At 41.7% G+C, this 22,190-nt stretch overlaps 1 protein-coding gene across 2 annotated transcripts in view; it reads right to left on the reverse strand.

The window, feature by feature from the left end:
* Positions 1-253: 253 nt before the first annotated feature.
* BRF1 (BRF1 general transcription factor IIIB subunit) overlaps positions 254-22,190 on the reverse strand; it is a 168,595-nt gene continuing 146,658 nt past the window's right edge. Inside the window, exons 16-18 of one of the 2 annotated variants that reach the window (XM_090141764.1) lie at positions 13,546-13,597; positions 10,458-10,626; positions 254-8,382 (exon numbers count right to left, since the gene is read on the reverse strand). In XM_090141764.1, coding sequence (XP_089997890.1) covers positions 8,345-8,382; positions 10,458-10,626; positions 13,546-13,597 — 259 coding nt within the window. In that variant the 3' untranslated portion in view covers positions 254-8,344. The remainder of the gene's footprint in view (positions 8,383-10,457; positions 10,627-13,545; positions 13,598-22,190) is intronic. The other variant, XM_031605574.2, reaches the window with a different exon arrangement.

A 22,190-nucleotide genomic window follows, 5' to 3' on the forward strand; every position in this document is an offset into this window, starting at 1 on the left:
AGAAAACATTCCCAAGAATTTTCCAAAGGCAACAGCCTGTCTAAGCACAAATTTATACATCTGCCATTAAAGTTTTCTTTATCTCATTAAAATGACTTGCAAAACCATCTGCTAGCTAATAAAAGACTTTTTAAAGCTTTAATATGGTATTTTATAATGAAATATACTAGGGAGAAAACAGGACATGTACTTAGACAGAACAGCAACAATCTGCAGTTCTTTCACTGAAAGCCAATGGTGTTCACTCCCGTGACTAATTAAAGAGACTGAAGACTTCAGCCCTTTGAACATTTCTTGTACAAATATCGTAATTCCTAAATACATACACATTTTTATTCAGACTTCTCCCAGACACTGCAGCATTGCTGATATCACACTGTTTTCATGTTAAAAAAGGCAGATTTCCCTTTCATGTCTGACTTCGTTCCATTTTGTTAGCATTTTATGAGTCCAATATTTATTACATATCTGAGGGGTTCCAGTGGGTAATTTCACTTCTCCCACAGACATTTCTTGCTGTCAAATACAATGACCACAAGGGACTTACACCCAGCCATAAGCGTGACTCAGTGGCACCAAATTCTTGCAGAGGAAATGAGGAATTTCAGGTTAGAGCTTACCAGAGCTGTGTTACCTCTGCTGTGTTTGCAGCTTGCTCCTCCTCCTCTGGTGTGGGACATCCCCGGCTCTGTCACCTGCAGCAAACAATGCTTTCACACTCCAAGTCTCACCACAGTTCTTCATCTGTGCTATTTTTCCCCTCTCTTTCTTGTACCATTCGACACTGCTGCTCTTCAGTAGTGATTGCTCACTCCTGCTGGGCACAGAGGACTCTGCTTGGAAGGAAAGCTGCAAATCACAGCAAGGGTGCAACTTACAGAAATGGAGGGAATAACTTGGGAAAAAAAAAAAAAAGGCAAAGCCACGTGTGCCTCCAGCAAACTCAAGATCTACCCAAGAAGTAGATAGCTAAGCTTGGCTGTAAAAGCAAGCTTGAAACGACGCTGGCACAGCCACAGCCTTCCTTCCAAACCTTGCCTATGTCCTGCAATAGCTCTGTATTTTTCCTGTCCACTTCCAATCTTTACCTGAGGTGCCTCAACTGCTTATCTCCTGGGCATATGTGCTGTAGTAGTAACTGTGGGACCGATCCATGAGCTGAACACAGCCCTGGGGACCCAACCTACCTCTCTGCATGGTGGTATCAGTACACTGGCTTCTCCTCACTCAAATCTGCAGCAGATGGGGACATATATGATCTCCTTATAGATGTACCACAGAGCACAATCACCTGAGATGTGGCTGCTTCACACCTCTGTTACACCCACAAGCAGCAACAGTGCTTGGGGTCTGAGCTGGGCTCCTGTACAAAGGCTGGCAATGCCCCTATGGTCAGAGATTCTGCTTCACAGCCTAAAGGAGACCGGAAAATTTATACTAGCATGAATACCAAGCACACCAGCTAACAGAGCTTTAGATGGCATTTTATTAATGCAGTGCAGCCAGCTCCTCTGAACCAACCTAAAATATACAAGGAAGATCAAAAAGATGAAAGATCCTTCATCTTTCCGCGGGCAGCAAAACCCACTCAGACTCTTTCTCTTGGTGCTGGATAGTCCAGAAAGAAAATACAATGATTCACATCGCACTGCCTTGCTGCTGGAGACCTCGGAGCTTACGGTAGGTCCTCCTGATTTAATGCAGCATGCAGCCGTGTCAAACAATTTCCCAGTGGCCCTGTGTAAGAGTTTGCTTGGAAACAGTGAGTGGAGTTTTGAAACCATTTGCTTTAGCTGTATTTTACCCCGTGTCAACCCATGAATCTTATTTGAATTGTGCTGGTGTGTTTGTATAGACTCTCCTTTGGTGAGCTCTCAGCGAACGGGGAGGAATCAAAGCAGATACACGGATCTTGCCTGTTTCCCAGACACAGTGCTGCTCTGAAGAATCATTATTCAATTACAGATATGTGTCGGAGTAGTCTATTACCACCTAGAGAGAGAAAGTTTTGACAGCTGCAGCCACTGCCATAGAGAGCTGAAGAGGAATGCATTATGTGCTGCACGCTACAGCTGTATCGCCACTGAAGTTCCATTTTCTCATTTATTTTAACATCACCAGAACAGGTAACTCCACTCTGCTGGTTAATGAAGAAAGGCAGACTGATGGGCTAGACAAACAGAGCAAGAATTGGCTTTGGGCAACATACTGCATATCACACCATTACTTACCCCTGGGCACTTTTTTCCCTCTCCTGCTGTTAGCGCCCTTGGGACTGTCATTAATGGCACAGATCCTCAGCTGATGTAAAGCAGCAAAGCTTACTGCCTGATGCAAAGTCACAGGAACCAATTTGCAGTGACTGTGCAGATCTATCACGGATATGTCCATGCGTCCCTGTTTTGATGAATCTTTTGCATTTTGGGGAACTGAAGACCCCTCACTACCAACAGCCATCTACTTAGAGCAGGGCTCACATTCTTCACATAAGACTTTTGCTTACGATGTTTGCTCCAAAATCCTGATCTGCAGAAAGGTATACAGCCAAGAGCAGGAGCAGCACTTCTGACATAAAGGCAGACCCGGGAGACCACATCAGAGCAGAGGACAGGAGCTGCACACCTGCCAGCCCCACCACTCAAGACAGAACTTTACTACTTTTTAGCCTCCCTGTACAAATAGATTTTACCATTCTCACAGAAGAGCACTGAAAATCATTTGGTAAAAGCAGCGTTGGTGCCGTTTCTTTTCATTGCTTTGTTCAGATTCCTCTAATTTGCAGTATTTTTCTGGTTTTGAAGAATTGAGAAACCTCACTAGGAGCACTAAGAGCAGTAAGAAAGCATCCTTCCTGCAATTGTGCAATGGAGACAGATAATAAAACGCCTGCCGTCCCTGTGTCTAGTGCAATGCCACTTACTGCCAGCCCATACAACAACAAACACAAGATTCAGACAAGAAGTCATTAAATCACGTGGCAGGATGGGATTTTCATTTTGCATTTTTATGAAATGTATCTGCCTCCCTCATTTCCATGAAAATGCACAACAGTCCCAAAAGAATAAAACAATTAAGATGAAGAAACTCATCAAGTAGATTTGTTAGGCTGTAAGCATTCCTCCTGCCTCATTTCTCAGTGCTTCACCCCTCTCACTAAACAAACACCACTCACCAAGACCACAGCCAAGCTCCAGGGCAAAAAATCATGGAATATCATCCTACAACTCTTCTCAGAGTGTGCCTGAGTAGGAGATTACAGCACCTCTTCTGTTACAATGTGCGAACTCAAACACAAGGACATTATGATCTGCTGGTGACAAATGAAGCTAGTATAAATCTTTGTGATATTTCAGCTTTGTTAACATTATTTAATTTTCAGACCCTTAAAGGAGGCGTATTTGATGAAGGCAGTTGGGAGGACAGAATGGTTTTGGCTATGACAGCCTGATGTGGTAGGGAAGACAAAAAATTATAGGACAAAGCTAATAAACTGCACAGCTTGGGAAAGGCAGTAAATATGAGACTGAGGCAAACAGTACTTCATTGCAATTTGGATATTATGATGGAGAGAGCACCAATGATGGACATCACTGGAAAAATTCCCAACCACCATTGGAAAGGATTGGAACAGCTGTAAAGAAACTACAAATAAAAACATCCTGATGTCAAAGAGAGCAAGACTGTACCTAGAAGAGATTAAGGGAATGCAGTAAAGCTGGAATGACGCATGTTCAAAATCATATCATAGAATCATAAAGGTTGGAAAAGACCACTAGGATCATCTATTCCAACCATCCCACCACACCCCGTCACCGAATCACAGAATCATTAAAGCTGGAAGAGACCACCAAGATCATACAGTCCAACCATCAAACCATCCCCATCATGCTCACTGAACCACATCCCTACATCAAAACATCCCTATATCAAAACTACTGGTAACTGCTCTACCACATACTACACACTGCTTCTACAGTCAATTAATTATATAGTTTGGTGCTAAAACATCATTAACGTAATGCAGTTTACAGAAAGTATCTACATTTACCAGCAGAACAATTTCTTGTAAGAAACACTTACCTGATGAGACTTATCTTCACTTTTAGAGACAGAAGAAAGCTCTGAGTTAAAAGTATTTCTTCCACTGTCAACCAATCAAAAAAAACATTCACAAGAACAAAGATAGAAGAACCAGAAATTAGTAGAAGAGCACCATAAAAGATGGGTTCTGCAAGGGTTTTACTTTTTATTTACAGCAAATATCTTACAGTAAAAAAAAAAAAAAAAAAAAGAAAGCTTAACATGACTCATATTGTGGTTGTGTAAGGAAGATACATGTGCTTACATCAAGCAGGTTTAACATCCCTGGCACTAAGTGAACCAAATGCAAGGATTCAACATGAAAGTAGGAAACAGAACATTTATTAAGCAAAACTCTACATTAAGTGTACACGCATTTGCGATGAGAGCTTCAATGCAATCCACGGAATACAAACGAGCCATCAGGATGGCAAGGACTTTTTAGACAAATATGTTTAACCCTCAAAACAAGGCTGTCTGTCTGGCACCATTTCTGAATTGCTGAACTGAACACAGCGGACTTAAAGAAACGTCATGGATGATTAAGTCTCTGAAAACACACTCACCCCAGTGAAGAATCCTATTATTTTCCTTATTTCTTTCATTTTTTTATCCCCACAATAAAAGATTGTTAAAAGGCTGCATGGCAGACAAGCTGGATGCAACAGCTGGAGAATTTTGCCTGTCAAGCAAAGTGACTTGCAGCAAGAGACATGCTTTATGCAAGAAAACCTATCATCTACAGCTTGTGTGAGTTCAAGAAAGAAGACCCAGGGACAACAGATGTTGAAGCCCTATGGTCTATCTTTGTTATAATCGGAATCCTGAAAAAAGCAAGGTCCAAATGACTCCAAGAGAATAAAGGCTCACTTACATACAACAAAATAGTCCAGATACATCAACAGTAGTAAACAGAGTTAATGCAGTGTTAATCTTTTTACATTTTAATGTCTAGCTATAAAAACAGAAACTAGCATGTTCTAATCTGTTTACATTTCCTGAGCTTAGTTAAATCAAGAAGGAATGAACATTATAAAAATCCCGGTAAGTCACCAATAAATTAAAAATATACATAATATAATATATTATGAGGAAAGATTGAGGGAACTGGGCTTGTTTAGCTTGAAAAAGAGAAGGCTCTGGGGAGACCTCATTGTGGCCTTCCAATACTTGAAGGGAGCATATAAACAGGGGGAACAGCTGTTTACAGGGGTGGACAGTGATAGGACAAGGGGGAATGGTTTTAAACTGAGACAAGGGAGGTTTAGGCTAGATATTAGGAGGAAGTTCTTCACACAGAGGATGGTGAAGCACTGGAACAGGCTGCCCAAGGAGGCTGTGGATGCCCCATCTCTGCAGGCATTCAAGGCCAGGCTGGATGTGGCTCTGGGCAGCCTGGTCTGGTGGTTGGTGATCCTGCACATAGCAGGGGGTTGGAACTAGATGAGCATTGTGGTCCTTTGCAACCCAGGCCATTCTATGACTCTATGATAACCACTACAGTTTAAGAAGCCTGCAAAGCTCAGTGCAATACCACGGCTCTGCCTTTAGGACTCCTGTGCAGAAACTGTGCCATTAGCTTCACCAGCAATACTGAGATGCTATGGGCTTGCAGGTCCTTTTTTGCTCTCTAACTGCCCTTCTATCACATAGCCTCCTCTAATCAAATCTCATGAGAGCTTTCAAAACCTGCAAGTATTTTCCTGTCTGATATAGAAAAGCATTCACTGCTCCCAGTGCAGGAGACAATGTTCTCAGAAACGCAACGTGCTACCGAAATTAACATTTGCTAGCAGGAGTTATTCAAGTGGACTCTCGGCTCTCACACGTAATGTCCCTACATTGGCAGCAGGTTTAATATTCTGTAGGGCTAACAAACCCATGAAAACTGACACAGAAAACTGGAGGAAAGACCCTCAGCAATATGGAGCTCAGCCGTTTCTTTAAGAACCGACGTTATGCATTTGAGAAACGTTCTCGACCTACATGAGTCATACACATGTTTATTTATGCGTGTTTATTTCCTGCATAGAGAATAATGTGTACCCTGGAATAAAACCCAGCTCTGAGAATACACTGAGAGCACGGTAACTTGTAATAGTGCTACTGACAGATTAATTCAAACCCCAATGCTCAAACTCAGCTGTCTCAAAGACTCGCAGACCGTGAACTTTGATAAAACAAACTACTTTTTTATTTTTATTGTCAGCTTCTAGCATGATTTTGAATTATGGTATAGATAAAAGAGAGGTAGAAAGGTTTATCTCCTCCATGAACTTTTTTGTGCAGTACTTATAAAGTATCCGAAAAAAAAGCTATGGCTGTTTGATGAAAGCACCAGCTGCTTCCCAGCAATCATAAGGAATCTCTTCAATGTGCTGCAAACCAAGTAACTGAAAACTGATTCAGAAGAGCTTTTATTCCCATTAGTCTTACAACATCTTTTTCTTTATTATTTTATTTTTTAACCAAGCTCTACTGTTAAGAGAGATCACTGAGAAATACTCCCGTTTGGGACTCAAAATATCTAGCAGATAAAACCTACTCAACACATTACATTTACCAGCCAAACAAAATCAACTCTGTGCCTAAAAAATGCACTCATTCTGGCTCTATTTACATGATCCCCTTTATGCAAGCTACTGAAAGGGACAGAAGAAGTACGGAGGGCCATATGGTCCTTTCCCTTGTTGGCAATGACCACGAGTACGAGAACCATAGGTCCCTTCCTTTCTCTGGAGTTTGTCCCTTCACAAGGCAGCTTCTTTTCCTGACACTATCCACCCTCTGTGGCAGCAGAATTGCTGGTGACTTAATGAGTGTTGCTTTAAAATCCCAGAAAGGATAGGAAGGATAAGCTAGCCAGGAAAGCCAGCTTAACAGAAACCATACTGGTAAGATAAACATCCATCTTTCCCTGATAGAAGAGAAGTCTGCAATACTACAGCATTCATGATTGTCACAGACAACAGAGAGAGATGAAAGCACCCCAACTCCTGCAGCTGCAGCCATCAAGACCATAGTGCATCTCACACTGGGGTGGGAGCCTTGGAGACCCAGCAGTGTCAGGGAAAGGCAGCACAGAGGCAGGAGGGTGGGATCCAGCACTGCAGATCTGTTCCTGATCAACTGTTCCACCACACCGTGTGGACTGCTGATCTGGGTGACAAGGATCTGCCTGCTGACATTTTGGGGCACATACAGCCGAAGCTCCAGCATTATTCATGTAGCAGAGACTGTTTAAGGGTAGGATTTGAGCCATGAAATTCAGGCTGCTGCATGGTGACCTTTAATTTACCCACAGAAAGTTAAATATATTACATAAAATTAAATTCAGCCAAAGCAGATGCTAGCTTATTTATTAAAAAGCTCAGCTTTCTCTTGCTTTCAACCAGTTTTAAAGCCAGGCAGCTCTGGGAGCAGACCTGCACTCCAACTCAGCTGGATGGGAGCAGCTCTGTAGAGATGGCTGGAGTCACTCCCCTCAGCAACACCAGCCACAACACCTCCTGGCTGTCCCCAGTGACTCCAAAGGTACGTGACACCAGCAATGTCTCCAGTTTTCTCTCTCCAATTCTTGCCTCACCCAGGGTTTCTCCTTCCTTACACATAAATATCTGACTTACAGCGTAAGTCACTTCCTCACTGCCAACATTACCTTCTACTGAAACAACTTTTAGACATCTATGAATTAATATCAGTAAGTATTTACTCCATTTCAGAGAAACAGGTACAATACATAACTTGTTGTCAATTTATGATAGGCTTGAGCATGGGAGATTGCACAGAATGACAAGGTCAATTTGTCAGTAGAGGTTGGAAATGTTCTCTGTTGGCTGTAGTATTTAAAACAATTAATCCTGGTGTACTTAATCAGCTGGTGAGCTTCTTGTTTTTATCCATCCCTCTATCTGTCCTTCTACATGCTCCCTTTCAATAACATGCACTAAGCAGTCATATAACTCTTTTTATATTGTCTATTTTGTCTCTTTCTTCTGTTGTCTGAAAACATGACTCCCAATAATTTCATTCTCAAACCACAACCACCAAAATAAAAATAATTCAAGTACAAACCCAAACATTATTGCTGGGTTATGGGTCAATGTAAACCGACCAGAGTCAATGCAAAGCTAAAATTCACTTTACAGAAGTAAGGATTGTTTGATAACATTTGCTGACCACAGACTGCTTCTTTCATACAGTTTGAAGATTGCAGTTTTTCTGGGAATGAGAAATAGTCCATGTCCTTTAGAAGTAAATAGAACTAATAGCCATCGTCATCATCCATATCACAGCCATAATCTGAAACACATGAAGACAAAGATAAATAAAAATGCAAATATTCCAGGTAGGTGGAACATTCAACATAAGCACTTGCAACTTTCAGGTTGTGTTCTTGCTGTCCAACTACATCATAAGTTCTGCCATAAAAAAAGCGTTTAAAAAATCACATATTTTCTTCAGGTTGATGAAAAAGTTCTACCATTCTTCCTCCATATAATAAAATTATTTGTAAATACACGTGTATAAATATTTCTCCTCACTTATCACTGGGACCTCATTACGTAGAAGAGAATAGGGTCCCTTAGGGTTGGAAGGGACCTTTAAAGGTCCCCTAGTCCAACTCCCCAGCAATGAATAGGGACACCACAGCCCAGGGCCAGATCCAGCCTTACCTTGAAAGCCTCCAGGGATGTGACAGATGAGTCATGCAATGTGTCCCACACATCTGACTCAGAACTTCCACACCTACTTACTCCTAGAGGCACAACTTAAAATTTTGTCCATTTTTTCAGTCTAGTTCTGTTTCCTAAAACGATGCTGGTTGTAAAATCTGTGTGTTCTGTTCATTAGAAGGCTCGGTTGTGTGTTTCTAACGCACTAACTTCTCTTCTGTGTCTTTCCTGAATAAAGTGAGAAAGACATTTTCTGTAGCAAAGTCAAACCTAAAGATAACGATTACATATGAGCATTCCGTGATGTTAACCTTTATATTCCAAATTTAATATACTGCAGCATTTGATCCAAAGTCAAGCAAATGCTTCGAAGCAGAAATAAAGTGTAATCTATAATAATTCGTCTAGAATGGGTGACGTTCAGCATCTGTAATTCCTGCAGTTATTCCAGGCAGACAGGTCTAAAATCCATAAAGAAAGCAGTTAGAAAGGAGTTATTTGTTCTGCTAAACAGCTCTGCACACCTGCATTTGAATTCTGGGAATAGTCCTTTCCTTTTTTATTTTATTTTTTTTAACTCTGATTTTTCAGCTGCTGTCCAAACCAGACAGGGAGCAGCGGAATGTTCTCAGAATGGTTTTAAAATAGTAACATTTACAAATAAAAAATAGCTCCGTGACCTTTATTCTATTTTTGTTGGGGATTTATTAATAAACATGGACCCACCCTCCCCCACATGGGTATCTTTTCTTGGGAATGTTATTCTAATAATAAATGCAGGCAACAAACTGCTTTTTCCTAAGGTTCAGCAATTATTTTGAAGTGGAGAAATCAATTTAAAAGCAACAGATGCTTTTATGAAAACTATATATATATATATATATATAAAAAAAAAATATATATATATATATATATAGTCCATGAAAGGTAAATTAATAGTTCTGGAAAGACTTTTGCAGTAAATAACATTTCAGGAGGAGCCTTTTTCTCATCTTGCTTTTTCAAAACCCATAATTAGCTGCCCTCATTTCAAAAATATTTTTGTATATTTTCAAGGCTTAACTTCTAAGGGGAAGTTTTTAATAAAAGATAAACATGGACGTGTCCTGCTAGGAAGAACACAACAAAAAGGATACTGCCCTTTCCTGTCAGCAGAGAAGTCCAATTAAGTGAGAGGCTTTGCTGGGTAGCCCAAAGAAATCAGCACACATCTGCATGCCATAGAGCACACCACACACTATCGATGTCATTTCTGAATTTGGACAACTCCTTCCTCCTAACACTTATTCCAGAAATAGGCTGTGATGATTGCCTTGAGCTGGACAGTCAAGTCTAAAGGGCTTGTGCACCACTGTGAGGCAATGAGCCCCAAACTCTTCTAATAGAGGGGTTACTGACTCCTTAATTCCTCAGATTCACATTAATAAATATCATTCCAAAGAAGACCCAACATCATTTTCCTCTTGAAAACCCTCTTAACCTAAAGATCAAGACACAGACTTTTCTCTGGAGGAATCCCTAAGAAAGTCCCATTTTTGACAGAGGTGACTCCAATCTCTCACAAGAATGAGCTCAGCTTGGGATGAGCTGCCAAAGGGCTGAGACAAATACAGGAACCCTGTCTGTCCTGAACTCTACACCAAGAAACCTGACAGCACCAGAGAAATAAAAGGCTGTAACGCAGACAGCATCCCAACTTACCGTTTCCTCCCATTAACTGCAATGCACTCATGCAGTGATCATCTTCTTCTTCTGCTTCTTCCTCTTCCACCTCTTCATCAAGGTTATAAGCTACTGGGCCACTCTCCACTAGCACAGTTGCTGGCTTTTCTAAGTTAGAGGCTTCTGCTTGTGCATTTGGAAAGGTCACCTGCAAAACAGAAGACAGGGCAGTAGGACAGTCCTTTTTATTCAATATTTCTATGTAACGCTTAGCAAGAAGAGAGCTGGAAGCCAACATCAAGTACTGGAGGTGTAGCCGTTCCAGAGAACAGGCAAGTTAGAATCATAGAATGGCTTGTGTTGGAAGGAAACTCTAGGATCATGAAGCTCCAATCCCCCTGCTGGGTCACCAACCTCCATATCTAATACTAGACCAGGCTGCCCAGGGCCCCATCCAACCTGGCCTTGAACACCTCCAGGGATGGGGCATCCACAACCTCCCTGGGCAGCCTGTTCCAGCACATCACCACTCTCTTGGTAAAGAACTTTCCCCTGAGAAGAAGGTACAGAGAAATTTGGGCCTGAGGGCTCCTCAACAGAGCCCTGCAGGAAAGCTCACAACCTTTTCCTCATTGTGCTTGACTCACATCAAGCCTATTACACAGTAACAATGTTATTGGCACTTCAATGATGGTAAAAATGTACCCTTCAAATCAGAAAAAAAAAGAAAGACTATTAGCTTTGACAGCTCTGGGTGGATTTATTTGGAGGCACAATGAGCTGTGGAACAAATGGCACTCTTTAGACAGCACTTAATGCGATGGTAGAGCACTAAGTTGATAATACACAACAGCATCTGTACCATTTCCTATGAAATACATCAGAATAACGACCTCCAAGCTCTAATTTGAGAATTGGTCACTGATGGACCCATTCCAGCACCTGCACCTACTCAGATGCTCCAAGGTTAGGCAGGACACTGGGAGAGAGAGCAACAGCAGCACGCAGCAAACAGACAGCAGTGAATGTGGAGGTGCAGGTAATGCTGTCTCCACTTCAGGAATAGGGTGGGCACCAAATCCATCTCCTGCAGTGATGTACCCTGCCCCATACAACTTCCCTCACCCCTACAACAAGAAAAGCCCTGCAGTGCTCCAGGCTTTAAATCACATCACACAACCATGTACTGCTGCGTCTTCTCCAGTTCTGTTGGCAGTAAGGTCTGTCACAGCATTGTAATTATTTATTTGGTAACGTATTTACTTGTGATACAGAAACTCCCAGAATCTTTCTAACTCCAAGCACTTCAGAGGTACGCCATAACACAAAGTCCCCGTATCAGAAAGCTGGTGGTCTAATTATTCAAACATCAAAGCTGCTCCTAAAATTGTCACATACCATGCCAGTCAACCAAGAATCTGCCTGAGATGTTCACAGCCATCCATGGGTTTGGTTCAATAGCTCATTAATAGGCCACAAGGCACCCAATAATTTCAGCAGGAAATGTTTAGGTATTTGGATCACTCAAAGACAAGTTTTCATTATTTCTAATGCTCAAATTAATAATACAACTTAAAGGAACTTCCCTCCAGTATATTTTGTATTTCCTACCATTGTTTTTGCCTCTAAACTGATGAAGGTGAGTCCATCTACATTTCAGGTATAAGCAGAAATAGACCCAACCGTTTGACATGAATCATAACGTCATAATCATAATTTTTATGCTGAAAGTATCCATCTGCTCTGAAAAAGTGAGTGACTATAAAAGAGCTACAATTGAGTCATTATTTTTTAAAATTGCACCATGCTAATTAAAATGTGACCTTCTTCTAATTATCATGTCCACTTCCAGATTGCTATATTTCTAAAAATGTGCAGGGTTTTCTAATGAGCATAACATGAGAAGTGAAAATGTATTTCCCTAGGCAGAATATCAAACTGTTTCTGAAAATCAGTGGGTTTTAGTCATTTTAAAAATAAAACAGTCAAACAATATCTTTAAACAGAACTTCCTGGACTCACTTCTAGACAACCTGGACTTCAGTTTGGCGTGCAGCTTTACATACTCACAGGCATTGTGAAAGCACATCATGCTATCAGAGCTGGCCAGCACCCTTTCAAAAGGGCATCAGTATCACCCATACGTGGGGAAAAAAGAAAGGAATGACAAATTCCTTTGGTATATTAGGAACAGAATTGTCAGACACACAGTTCTTTTATCACCAGCAAAACGCATGTGTTTACTTTGTACAGAGTAAATATAAAAGCAAAGGAAAGCTGTTACTGCTGTGAGTGATAACAGCCATGACCCTTTCAGCAGAACATTCACATGCACAAAGCCACCCTGGGAGGGTTTCTGATGGTGACCACTTACCAGCTCTACCTTTTCAATGGAAATACAATTATTTCCAAAGCAAACAAAACAACAAAAAAAGAGTAAGCCAAGTTATACCGGGTATATATATATATACTGTCACTTCATGCTTCTTCACTGATCTTTTTAGGCAGACCCCAGAACCCCAACCCTTCCCTTGTGTCACCACCAGCTCCACAGAAGCAGCACTTACTATCGTCCCCCATTTCTGTGGGCATGGTCCAAGTGATGAAACAGACACAAGCTCTGCTCTACTACTCATTCAATACATACTCTTGCAGGGAATCTTTTCTTTTTTCCTATTGAACTAGGGGTATGAGGCTAAAGCTACTGATGGTTAAGTAAAGGCCAACCTTGGGTAGAAGACAGGCAACTTCAGTGTTGCACTGCTTGTAGTAACCAGCTCCTGCTCTGACCACTGACATGAGTCTCATTTCTATTGCCTATATTTACTATACAGCCTGAGCCAGGCTGAGAAAAGCTTGTGGGAATTTCCAGACAAACTGAAGAGGTTCAGAGGAGGTTCAGGTTGGATATTAGGAAAAATCGCTTCTCAGATGGAGTGGTGATGCAGTGGCACAGCTGCCCAGGGAGTGGTGGGACCACCATCACTGGAGGTGTTCAAGAACCGTGGAGATGTGGCACTGAGGGACGTGGGCAGTGGGCATGGTGGGCTGGGCTGGGGTTGGACTGTGTGATCTTAGTGGTCTTTTCCAACCTTAATGATTCTACAAAAAGCTGGGCTTTACATACCTCCTCTGTGGCAGCCTTCTTAGCCAGCTGTGTAGAAATCAAGGGTCTTAATCTGCAAAAAAGGAAAGAAATGGTGAACATCAGAAAAGTTACACCATATACAAAAAAAGAGCTTGATGCACAGTATTCACTATGCAAGAAACGAAAGCACTTTGCTAGTGTTCTGCTGTGCACCTACTTTTTTAAAGAAAGCTAACAGCAGATAGTCACATACCATACGATAATTAGTACACACATTCCCTTCTAAAGCATCTGCCCCAATTCAGGGTCATGAAGAAAAATGCCAGTCAACAAGCACAACAGCAACACCTCATCTCATCCTGAAGGTTCATGAAAGAGATGTTTTGATCACATATTACAGAAACAAAAAGACTCAAGGGAGCAGTGAGGAAGAGAAGAAGCAGGCAGCCCTCATCCCTCTGCAATGCCTCATCCCTCTGCTACCGTCCCAGCAGCAGCACTTCCAAGCACAGCAAAAGCTGCACCTGCAGGCTGCCTACAAGGAAGGAACACAGGTGGGCTCAGAGGTGCAGGTTATGCTTTGGGGAAAAACAATGCATTTTTTGGAACAATGCAGACATGGCAAAACTGAGCCACCTTCTGAATTACCCAGCACTGTTCTGCAACTACTTCTGTTTATTTGATGACATATGCAAGATACCAGTAAGACTCTATACACAGGATTCCATAATTATCAGATTGAACGTTAAGCTTAGTTACAGAAATCATCATCAAAAACAAAGGGACCCTGCATATCTGGAATAAGAAGTGACAGAAACTGAACATAAGCATTTTTTTTAATTGCATCAAAGAAGACCTGCATATCCGAGGAGAAAAGATGGATCAGTATTACACTAGAGCTGAACATTAAGTATCATTCTTTTCTGAAAAGCATTTCACAGTCTGTTGTCTCCTTACTGCCACGAAGGCTGTTCTCAATCCATCACTTATTGTTGCTTTCCAGTCTTTCCTCCTCGTCTAGATACATCCAGCCATGAAAAGCATGACTTGTTTTCTACACGGCTCCAACAGCTCCTCAAGTACATCTTTTAACTAAGTCTACGCAAACAACGAATACCAAGTTGTTTCTGAAGATGTAGTCTTTTATGATAAGCAGTATCTTTCCTCTCCCTTTTCTATTAGTCATTCCTTCCTGTTAACGCACAGATACCAGTTGTTTTCCTACTTATTTATTTATTTCAAATAATCAGCAGGAGGAAACATAACCCCAGAGAACGAGCAGGGAGTACTTCAGATCATTATCTGTGAAGAAGAAGACAATATTAAAATACAAGGCACTGGCTGAGCTCCAAAAACGGTCATCTCTGGAATGCTTTGCAAGACCCGAAAGGCATTTCAGCAACCAAAGGAGTCCAAGGTGACTCCTTGCAGCAGATACAGAGAAAAAGATGGCACAGGAGTGCTTCGGGAGCTGCACTGCTGCACGATCCAGAACACATTCTTCTGTGACAGACACCTCTTGTCATATCTTATGATGATCAAAATCTTCAAGACAGAGATACTCTTGACCTACATAAATTATCTATTACTTACAATTCCTGGCGGACTTCTGGGCTTACAGAGAATGTATGTGAAGGTATTGGCGAACTTCACCCCAAGTGCCTGACCGTCTTCTTTCTTTACCTAACCTGAATTGTACAGTGTTCCCAAAATTTGAGGCTACCTGTCAATCTGTGCTTTCCAAAAGTCAGTGTTCAAACATTTACAAAAACACAAATGCAGCGGTGCCAAAAGGTTAAGCAGCTGAGGGATGCTAATTATCATCCAGGTTGTATTTCACTGACATAACTGAGAAAAAGCCCAACGGGGGTAAGCAATGAAGGACCTTTATTTTAAACCACTAGAAGTGATTATTGTAATTAACATTGCACCAAAGATAGCACCTATTGCTTCATGATACCAAAAGGCTTCAATCCTCCCTAGAGCACCCTGAAATCTCTCCTCCCCCCAATTAAAATCAAGCTGTTGAGTAAGAGTCACAAGGTAATCAGAAACTGCTGACACTTCTTTTAGAGCAAATTATGCGAGTGCTCACACAGTGAAGAAAACCATCACAAGCTATAGGAAGCAGAAAGTAAACATTCCAGTTTCACTTTAATTAAAATGGTCCCCTAATGAAAATAATAAGATTCACACTTATGAAAAGCCTACTTGCAAACTAATGCTGTATCCAAGAGCTCTTCCATGCCATTTTTCAGCAGCGAGTGACTCTTGCACCCGTTCTGAAATTAAAGCTGTATTTCTGCTCCATGCCAATTGCTCACAAAGCGTACTTCGTCACTTCATTACTAGAAACACAGCACTGTCATCCAGTTTAGGTAATGTGGTTTCTCTCTCAGCACAACATTTCATGCACCATAAAGCCCAGGGCTGGGCTGAGCCCTCTGCATCGTGCTGCTGCAAGCTACAGCAAGAGCTGAGAAAAACTAAAAACCATCCCAAAGAGAGAAAAACTTCTTTTCCCTCTAAAATAATGCTTTTCAATATCATTTAAAAAAGAAAAGAAATTGATTTCTCTCCCTTTGGTCTCATACCCATGGAAAAGCCTGCTATTACTGTACAAACTCATTCAGGAAGGTTTTATAGGGGTGCCGAGGTTTGGTTAGTTCCTTAAATGCCCTGATGCCCTGACCTCCTTAAACCAGAGCAGCTGCAGCACACCGGCCATATGGAGCCATCAATTACTGGCTGCCATGGCTACCCATACGGCTCCTTCTGCTGCCTGGCTGCACTACAGAGCATGAAGGAGAGGGGTGCTGCGTGTCCTCATGGAAAAGCACGACTGCTTCTGAGGTTCAGACAGGTCTGAGCATTACGGATCAAACAAGCAGCTTGAAAAAACAGGGAAGTGAAGAATCTCACCCTACTTTTAATCTATAATATGCTTTCATGGGATGCAGAAAAACCCTGTCCTTTGAAGTCCAAGACCAAGACCTCTGAGTGAGCATCCCATCCTGCATTAAGGTCCGATCCCAAATACACTAAAGCAACAGCCTCTATTTCAAATGTAATGCTGTGACTGGAAAGCTGTGGTGCTCCTGGTCTTTCCAAACCTTCCAGCAGTTGCTCGTTAGCAATGACGATTTCTAGCTTGGAGCACTTCTGTTATGAACTCTACAATCAAATACAGTCAGTGCACTGTATTACAGTACAGTGGGAGGGAGCAACAAACCAGCAACTTTCTGAACAGCAATATGAGCCATCAAAAGGAGGGGGGGAAAAAAAAAAAGAAAAAAAAAAGAAGACTTCAAGACTTCACACAGCCCTAGGTGTTATATCCACATTTCAAACTGCTTCAGAAATTATACAGATCTACCAATGCTCGTGTCAGCCAACACACGTAGTGCTGGAAGCAGATAATGTTGACATGTTCCCGACAAAACCAGCAGCACAGTACATGTCATCAGAGGCTGCTCCCCACCGAATCTGCTCCGCTCTCGGCTGAGATGTGCGCGATAACATCGAGGTTTGTCCTCCAGCTGAACGATTTAAAAGAAGATGCAGTATAATAGCTTCTGACAGGGCTGAAGATCACACAGGCTGAACTTTCAAAGGGAACAAATTCTCTGGAAAACAAGCTGGCTGTGACAAACAACTGTTTTTATTTTGCTTATTATTTAATAACAAAAGATTACACGGCACAGTACATAAAATAGGAGGAGTACTATGAGGCAATAAAAGCATGTAACTCGCATCAGGCTGTTTGCCCACTGAAAAGGTTTATGATTCCATAACAATCTCCTCAACAAAACCCTGAAAGTAATTTGGAATCTCACCCAATGCCGTGTTTCTTACTGAATTTTAATTTAGTCCATCCAAGTAGGGAACATCTTACTGCTGCTTACCACACATACTAATTTCATACACAGACAAACCTAGAATAAACGATTGGAAGCGGAGCCTGGAGCCACCAGCACGCAGTACCAGCATGCAGGTCTTCCAAGGCAAACCTATATGTACAATATATATGTGTACAAAACCTATATAACTCTACTGCAGGTATTTCATATGTCTGCCACTTCAAGTGACAGAAAAAGCCATTTAGAAACAGTCCAGTGGGAGTTGGGTCAGGTTCTTCATGCTGGTTGAGATACCCCTCCCACCTGAGGCCAGATGGTTTTGCCTCAGGAAGTCAGTTTACCAGACATCTGTGTGAGAAGGAAATTAATATAAATGTTTATCCCGGCTAAAAGTGCCCTTTAATTAGGTACTGTCAACGTTATCCTTACCGGAAAGCTGGGAATTACCTCTCTGAGAGGCTTTAATGATCTTGGAAAGAAAACAGCATCAGGAGATGATGACCCATGGTTCTGCCATTTCAGTACAAGAGAGGGGTGACCTCCCTGGACAGGGACCACAGCTCTTTTCCAGAAGGCAAGGCAGACTGGAATATGACAACAATCCCACAGTACTTCAGGGTTTGCATATACAGCTGCAGACCCGCTGCTAGCTGTGAGCTGGGTGCTCACAAGAATCATTCCCTTCCCCCAGGAAGGAAGCCCAGGCACATGGGCGGTTATGACACTGACCAATGGCCATCTGATGCCTGGAGAAAATGGACTGCAGTGTGAGGGTGCACCGTGGCACATCTAAAAGAGCTCATAGAAAACATCAGCTCCGTAGAACGACAAAACATCACTGATGCTCACACCTTGAAACCATGTGTGCTTGAGTTGTTTGACTTTCAGACAGCCATGCTGACCAGCCCTTCGCCCAGCCCAGCTCATCATCCACATGAAGGCATCAGGGAGTTTCTCTGAATCACTCTTCCTAGCTATAGGGCCGCAGAGACCTCAGCTAATGACAAAGAGATGCCAACCAAAGGGTATCTCTGCATGGCAGTGACCTCAGTCCATGCACACCAAGCTGTTTTGGAGCTATACCACTGAGACTGATGGAGTAGCAGGCAGGATCTGAACCCTACCAGGTATCCTATCTGTGTATGAAATACCATAGAAAGAGTCACTTCAAGTGGAAAAACGCAAAGCTAAAGTGACAACAAAAATAGAGTGAAATGAGAAATTGTTCCCACTTTTGATTCCCACTCAGTTCTCTTTAATGCTGGATCAGAGGAGTTACGCTTTCATCAGCACAGCATCAGACAGCGCAGCACTGAGAACCTTCAGCACTAATGAGGTTGGCCTCTTCTAGCAAATACCCAGGCTGAAGTATTTAGGCTGTATGAACTCGCAGAAGTAAGCTGGTTAAAAAAAATAAGAGCCTCTATCATTCAGTACAGGAAATACCCATCAGCAAAGAAATAAGCACCTACATCGCTCACCAACGCACTTCTGAATGTCTCTTGAAAAGCCAGAAGTTTGCTAATGTACAGTCAACTAAGCACTCATTTCACGCCTCTCTGAGAAGGGCCAGAGGTTGCCAACATCTGCTGTCTTCACTAACCCAGCTCACAGTGAGCAATATTCTCCGTAGCTGCAGCACTCATTCCTCAATCAGATGCTGTAAAATGGCAACTTGCTATTCTTTCCACTAAAACAAAAGGTTTTCAACAACAAAAATGGAAAGAATGAAATCTAAGGCCACCTTATTGGGACCAAATGAAATTATACTACAGCAGCAGATCCAAAACAATCTCTGCACGTATCTGATTTTAAAGGAAATTGCTGCAGACCATGGGAAATTACAATTGCTCCAGGACAAGAAGGGCTGACTGATCTAATATTTCTGGCTGACACACCTTCTTCCTGGCCTTGTCAATAAGGATACTGATGAGCTCATCTCTCCACAGGTCAGGAAAACACTAGCTGAAAATACGCTATTCCTTTCGCCATGCAAATTTTGTCAGACAAAATGATGGCAGAGAAACAGATTTGTACCTTGCTGAGAAAAGCTATTTAAAATAAGGAAGCTATGAAGCATTTTAATGAAGGTAAATGAGTAATCATGATGGTCTCAGTTAAGCAAGCCTAATGACTATGTCATTTTTAAAACACAGGTGTGAGACATCTCATGTGGTGATGATCCAGATATGTCCAACTACTTTGTAGCACGGCCTTACATATGCTAACAGTGCAGAATTTATCTATTATGGCAGAAATTCAACAATTAGCAGATAAGGCAAGCATAAACCATTTTAAAATCATGCCTGGACCTATAGTAACTGGAACAAAATTCAAGAAGTCAAACAAAAACATTACCAGCCCAACAGAATCTTTATACTATTGAAAAATTCTCAGCTGTCACACTGCTGCTTTTATTTTTGATACACGTGTTTTGCTAGTCTCAAGAAAGGAGGATTACAAATATTTGCTTTTGGACAGGTGTTTTGATCAATCTCAATCTCATGAAAACAGTTAATGAGGCAAAAGATGAAAAGAAAAACATTTCAGTAACCTGCAGCCTCTGAAAACAGCCCATTGAGATCGTTATACCCAAAGGTGATGGCAGATCTTCCCTGGTGACATCATGAGGACAGAAATAACACCAGGCAACATAATAACTCGCCTCTTCCACCACTGCTGATAGCATGCCCTACTGTGCAAATTAAGTTGCTCTCATCAGATTATGCAACAATATTTAAAAAATCAGGTATCTACAGATTTGCACAAGCAATCCATCACGGAAAAAAGATGGATGTCAGATTTTTTTTTTCTTGTATCTGGTCTATTCTACATTAAAGAACAATTTCACTGCCAGCCATCTGGAAATCAATGTATTCCAAGCTTTATTTTATGATTACCAACATTCCCTCTCATAACTCATTTCTAATTATAAGCAATAAATCATTCCCTCTTGCTTGTAATTTGTAACAGCCAATTAAGGCAAACCTCTTATTTAAATAGCAAGTCTAGCTTTAAAACATCACATATTTTGAGGTATGCATGGAACATATCTAATCAAGCAGGCAAATGGCAGTCGACAATTTAACATGGCTGTAGAAGTCACCAAGGAGAGACACAGGAAAGCACGTGGCCTTCTCGCATGATTTGGGTACATCAGGACTTTCCAAAACTGAAGACACGGCTCCTATCTGCCTGATCTAATGCAGAGGAGACTGACATGTTGCAGAACATGAGCCAAACATTCCTCCAGGAAGTCTGGTGTCAAGACTTCCCTTCAACATATCAGGAAACTAATAGAAAGGCTATGCAAGAGAAGAAGCTGTAGGTCGATCTGGTGAGAAGTTCTGGATGTTTTTTAGTTCCATTTTAACAAAGGTGAAAAGTACACAGCTACACTAAAATTAAGACTAAAAAACCCAATTAAAGCAGCTTTTCCTGCGAGTACATTTGATTAAGACGTGGCCTGGCCTCCACCTTCCAAGCCCAAGGACACCAATGTGTGCTCCTAGATGCTCACCCTCTCAGGTGTTCTCTGTTGTAAGATTTTGCAAGTTTTAGCCATAGTGTCACAATTGGCACAAGAAAGGCACCCACTTGAGTGGCTCATCTCCATCCAGGATCAGGCAGACAAAGCAATGAGAGTCTGCGAAGGAAAAGCATCAGCAAATAAATCCAGATCATCCCTTCGGGGAGAAGTGTTTAATGGTGATTTCCTATGTAACTCTTACCAATGGGAGAATATGAAAGAAATGTGGAGGAAGATTTCAGACAAGACAAAACAAGGTGGGTCTAACAGCACTGGCAAGGACACTGAGAAATTTTTACACGTATTTGTTCTTCAGTGTAGGTCTAAAAAACAGGCATGTGAGAGCAAACACAAGAGAGAGGCTTCCTATAAACAGCTCTGCTGGGATTTGTCCGTTAGGAAAAAAAACAACTGTTGTCAGGAAAGTATTTGATATAATTTTAGATGCAGAATTTATTACATGAGAAACTGATCTTAGGAACGTGGAAGTGGTTTCCACTGAGATTTTATTTGGTCATCACACAGCTCAAGTCTGTTCCAGCTTCGCATCGTGTCATCTGGTAAGCGTTTACAGTAGGAATCAAGGGAACTGGATTTGGAAAAAATCCATCTCAACTGACCTAAATCTGATCTGACCTGAATAATCAAACTAATACAAAATTCAAATATGGCTAGACAAAAGCAAATAGAGGTAATTCATTAGCTGCAGTTCTTTCAGGAATTTTCCTGCCTTTTCCCACACATGAAGGGTATGTATCCCACTCTGCTTTTCTTCCTATAAAGCAATGAAGGTGAAGTGGGCATCTCCTTGTACCAAAGATGTCAAAGGCCAAGAGCAGAAGCCCTGCAGGCTCCACTGGATTCACTTTCTCCTTCAGACACTGAAGGATATGATGCCACAGCACTATCACAACAGACACACTCTGTACTTACACTGTCAGCTTCACTTTATTCCTAAGAGTCTGAGTGGAAGGCATACAGGTGCACCACCATTCAAGCAAACACACAGCAAGTCTCCATAGATGGATCAGCATTCAGATAGATCCTGCCCTGAGTGTTTAACAAAACTTTCAAGACTCCTTAACTTCCTTTCACAAGAGATCTAAGTATTACTATTCATCTTCTCCAAACACAAAGCTCAAAGACATCTTAGCTGGTTTACATCTGGCTTACTCTCAGTAAGTGAGACTGAGGCACTTGGAAGAAATCTCAAAAATCACTGGTTTGATGTTGGTGAAACTTGGACAGCATTTCTGGCAAAACCTTTGGATGAGGATGTAACATAAAAGTGTAAG

This window comes from Phasianus colchicus, chromosome 5, assembly GCF_987193195.1.
Source record: "Phasianus colchicus chromosome 5, bPhaCol1.hap1.1, whole genome shotgun sequence".
In the NCBI taxonomy this organism is placed as follows: Eukaryota; Metazoa; Chordata; class Aves; order Galliformes; family Phasianidae; genus Phasianus; species Phasianus colchicus.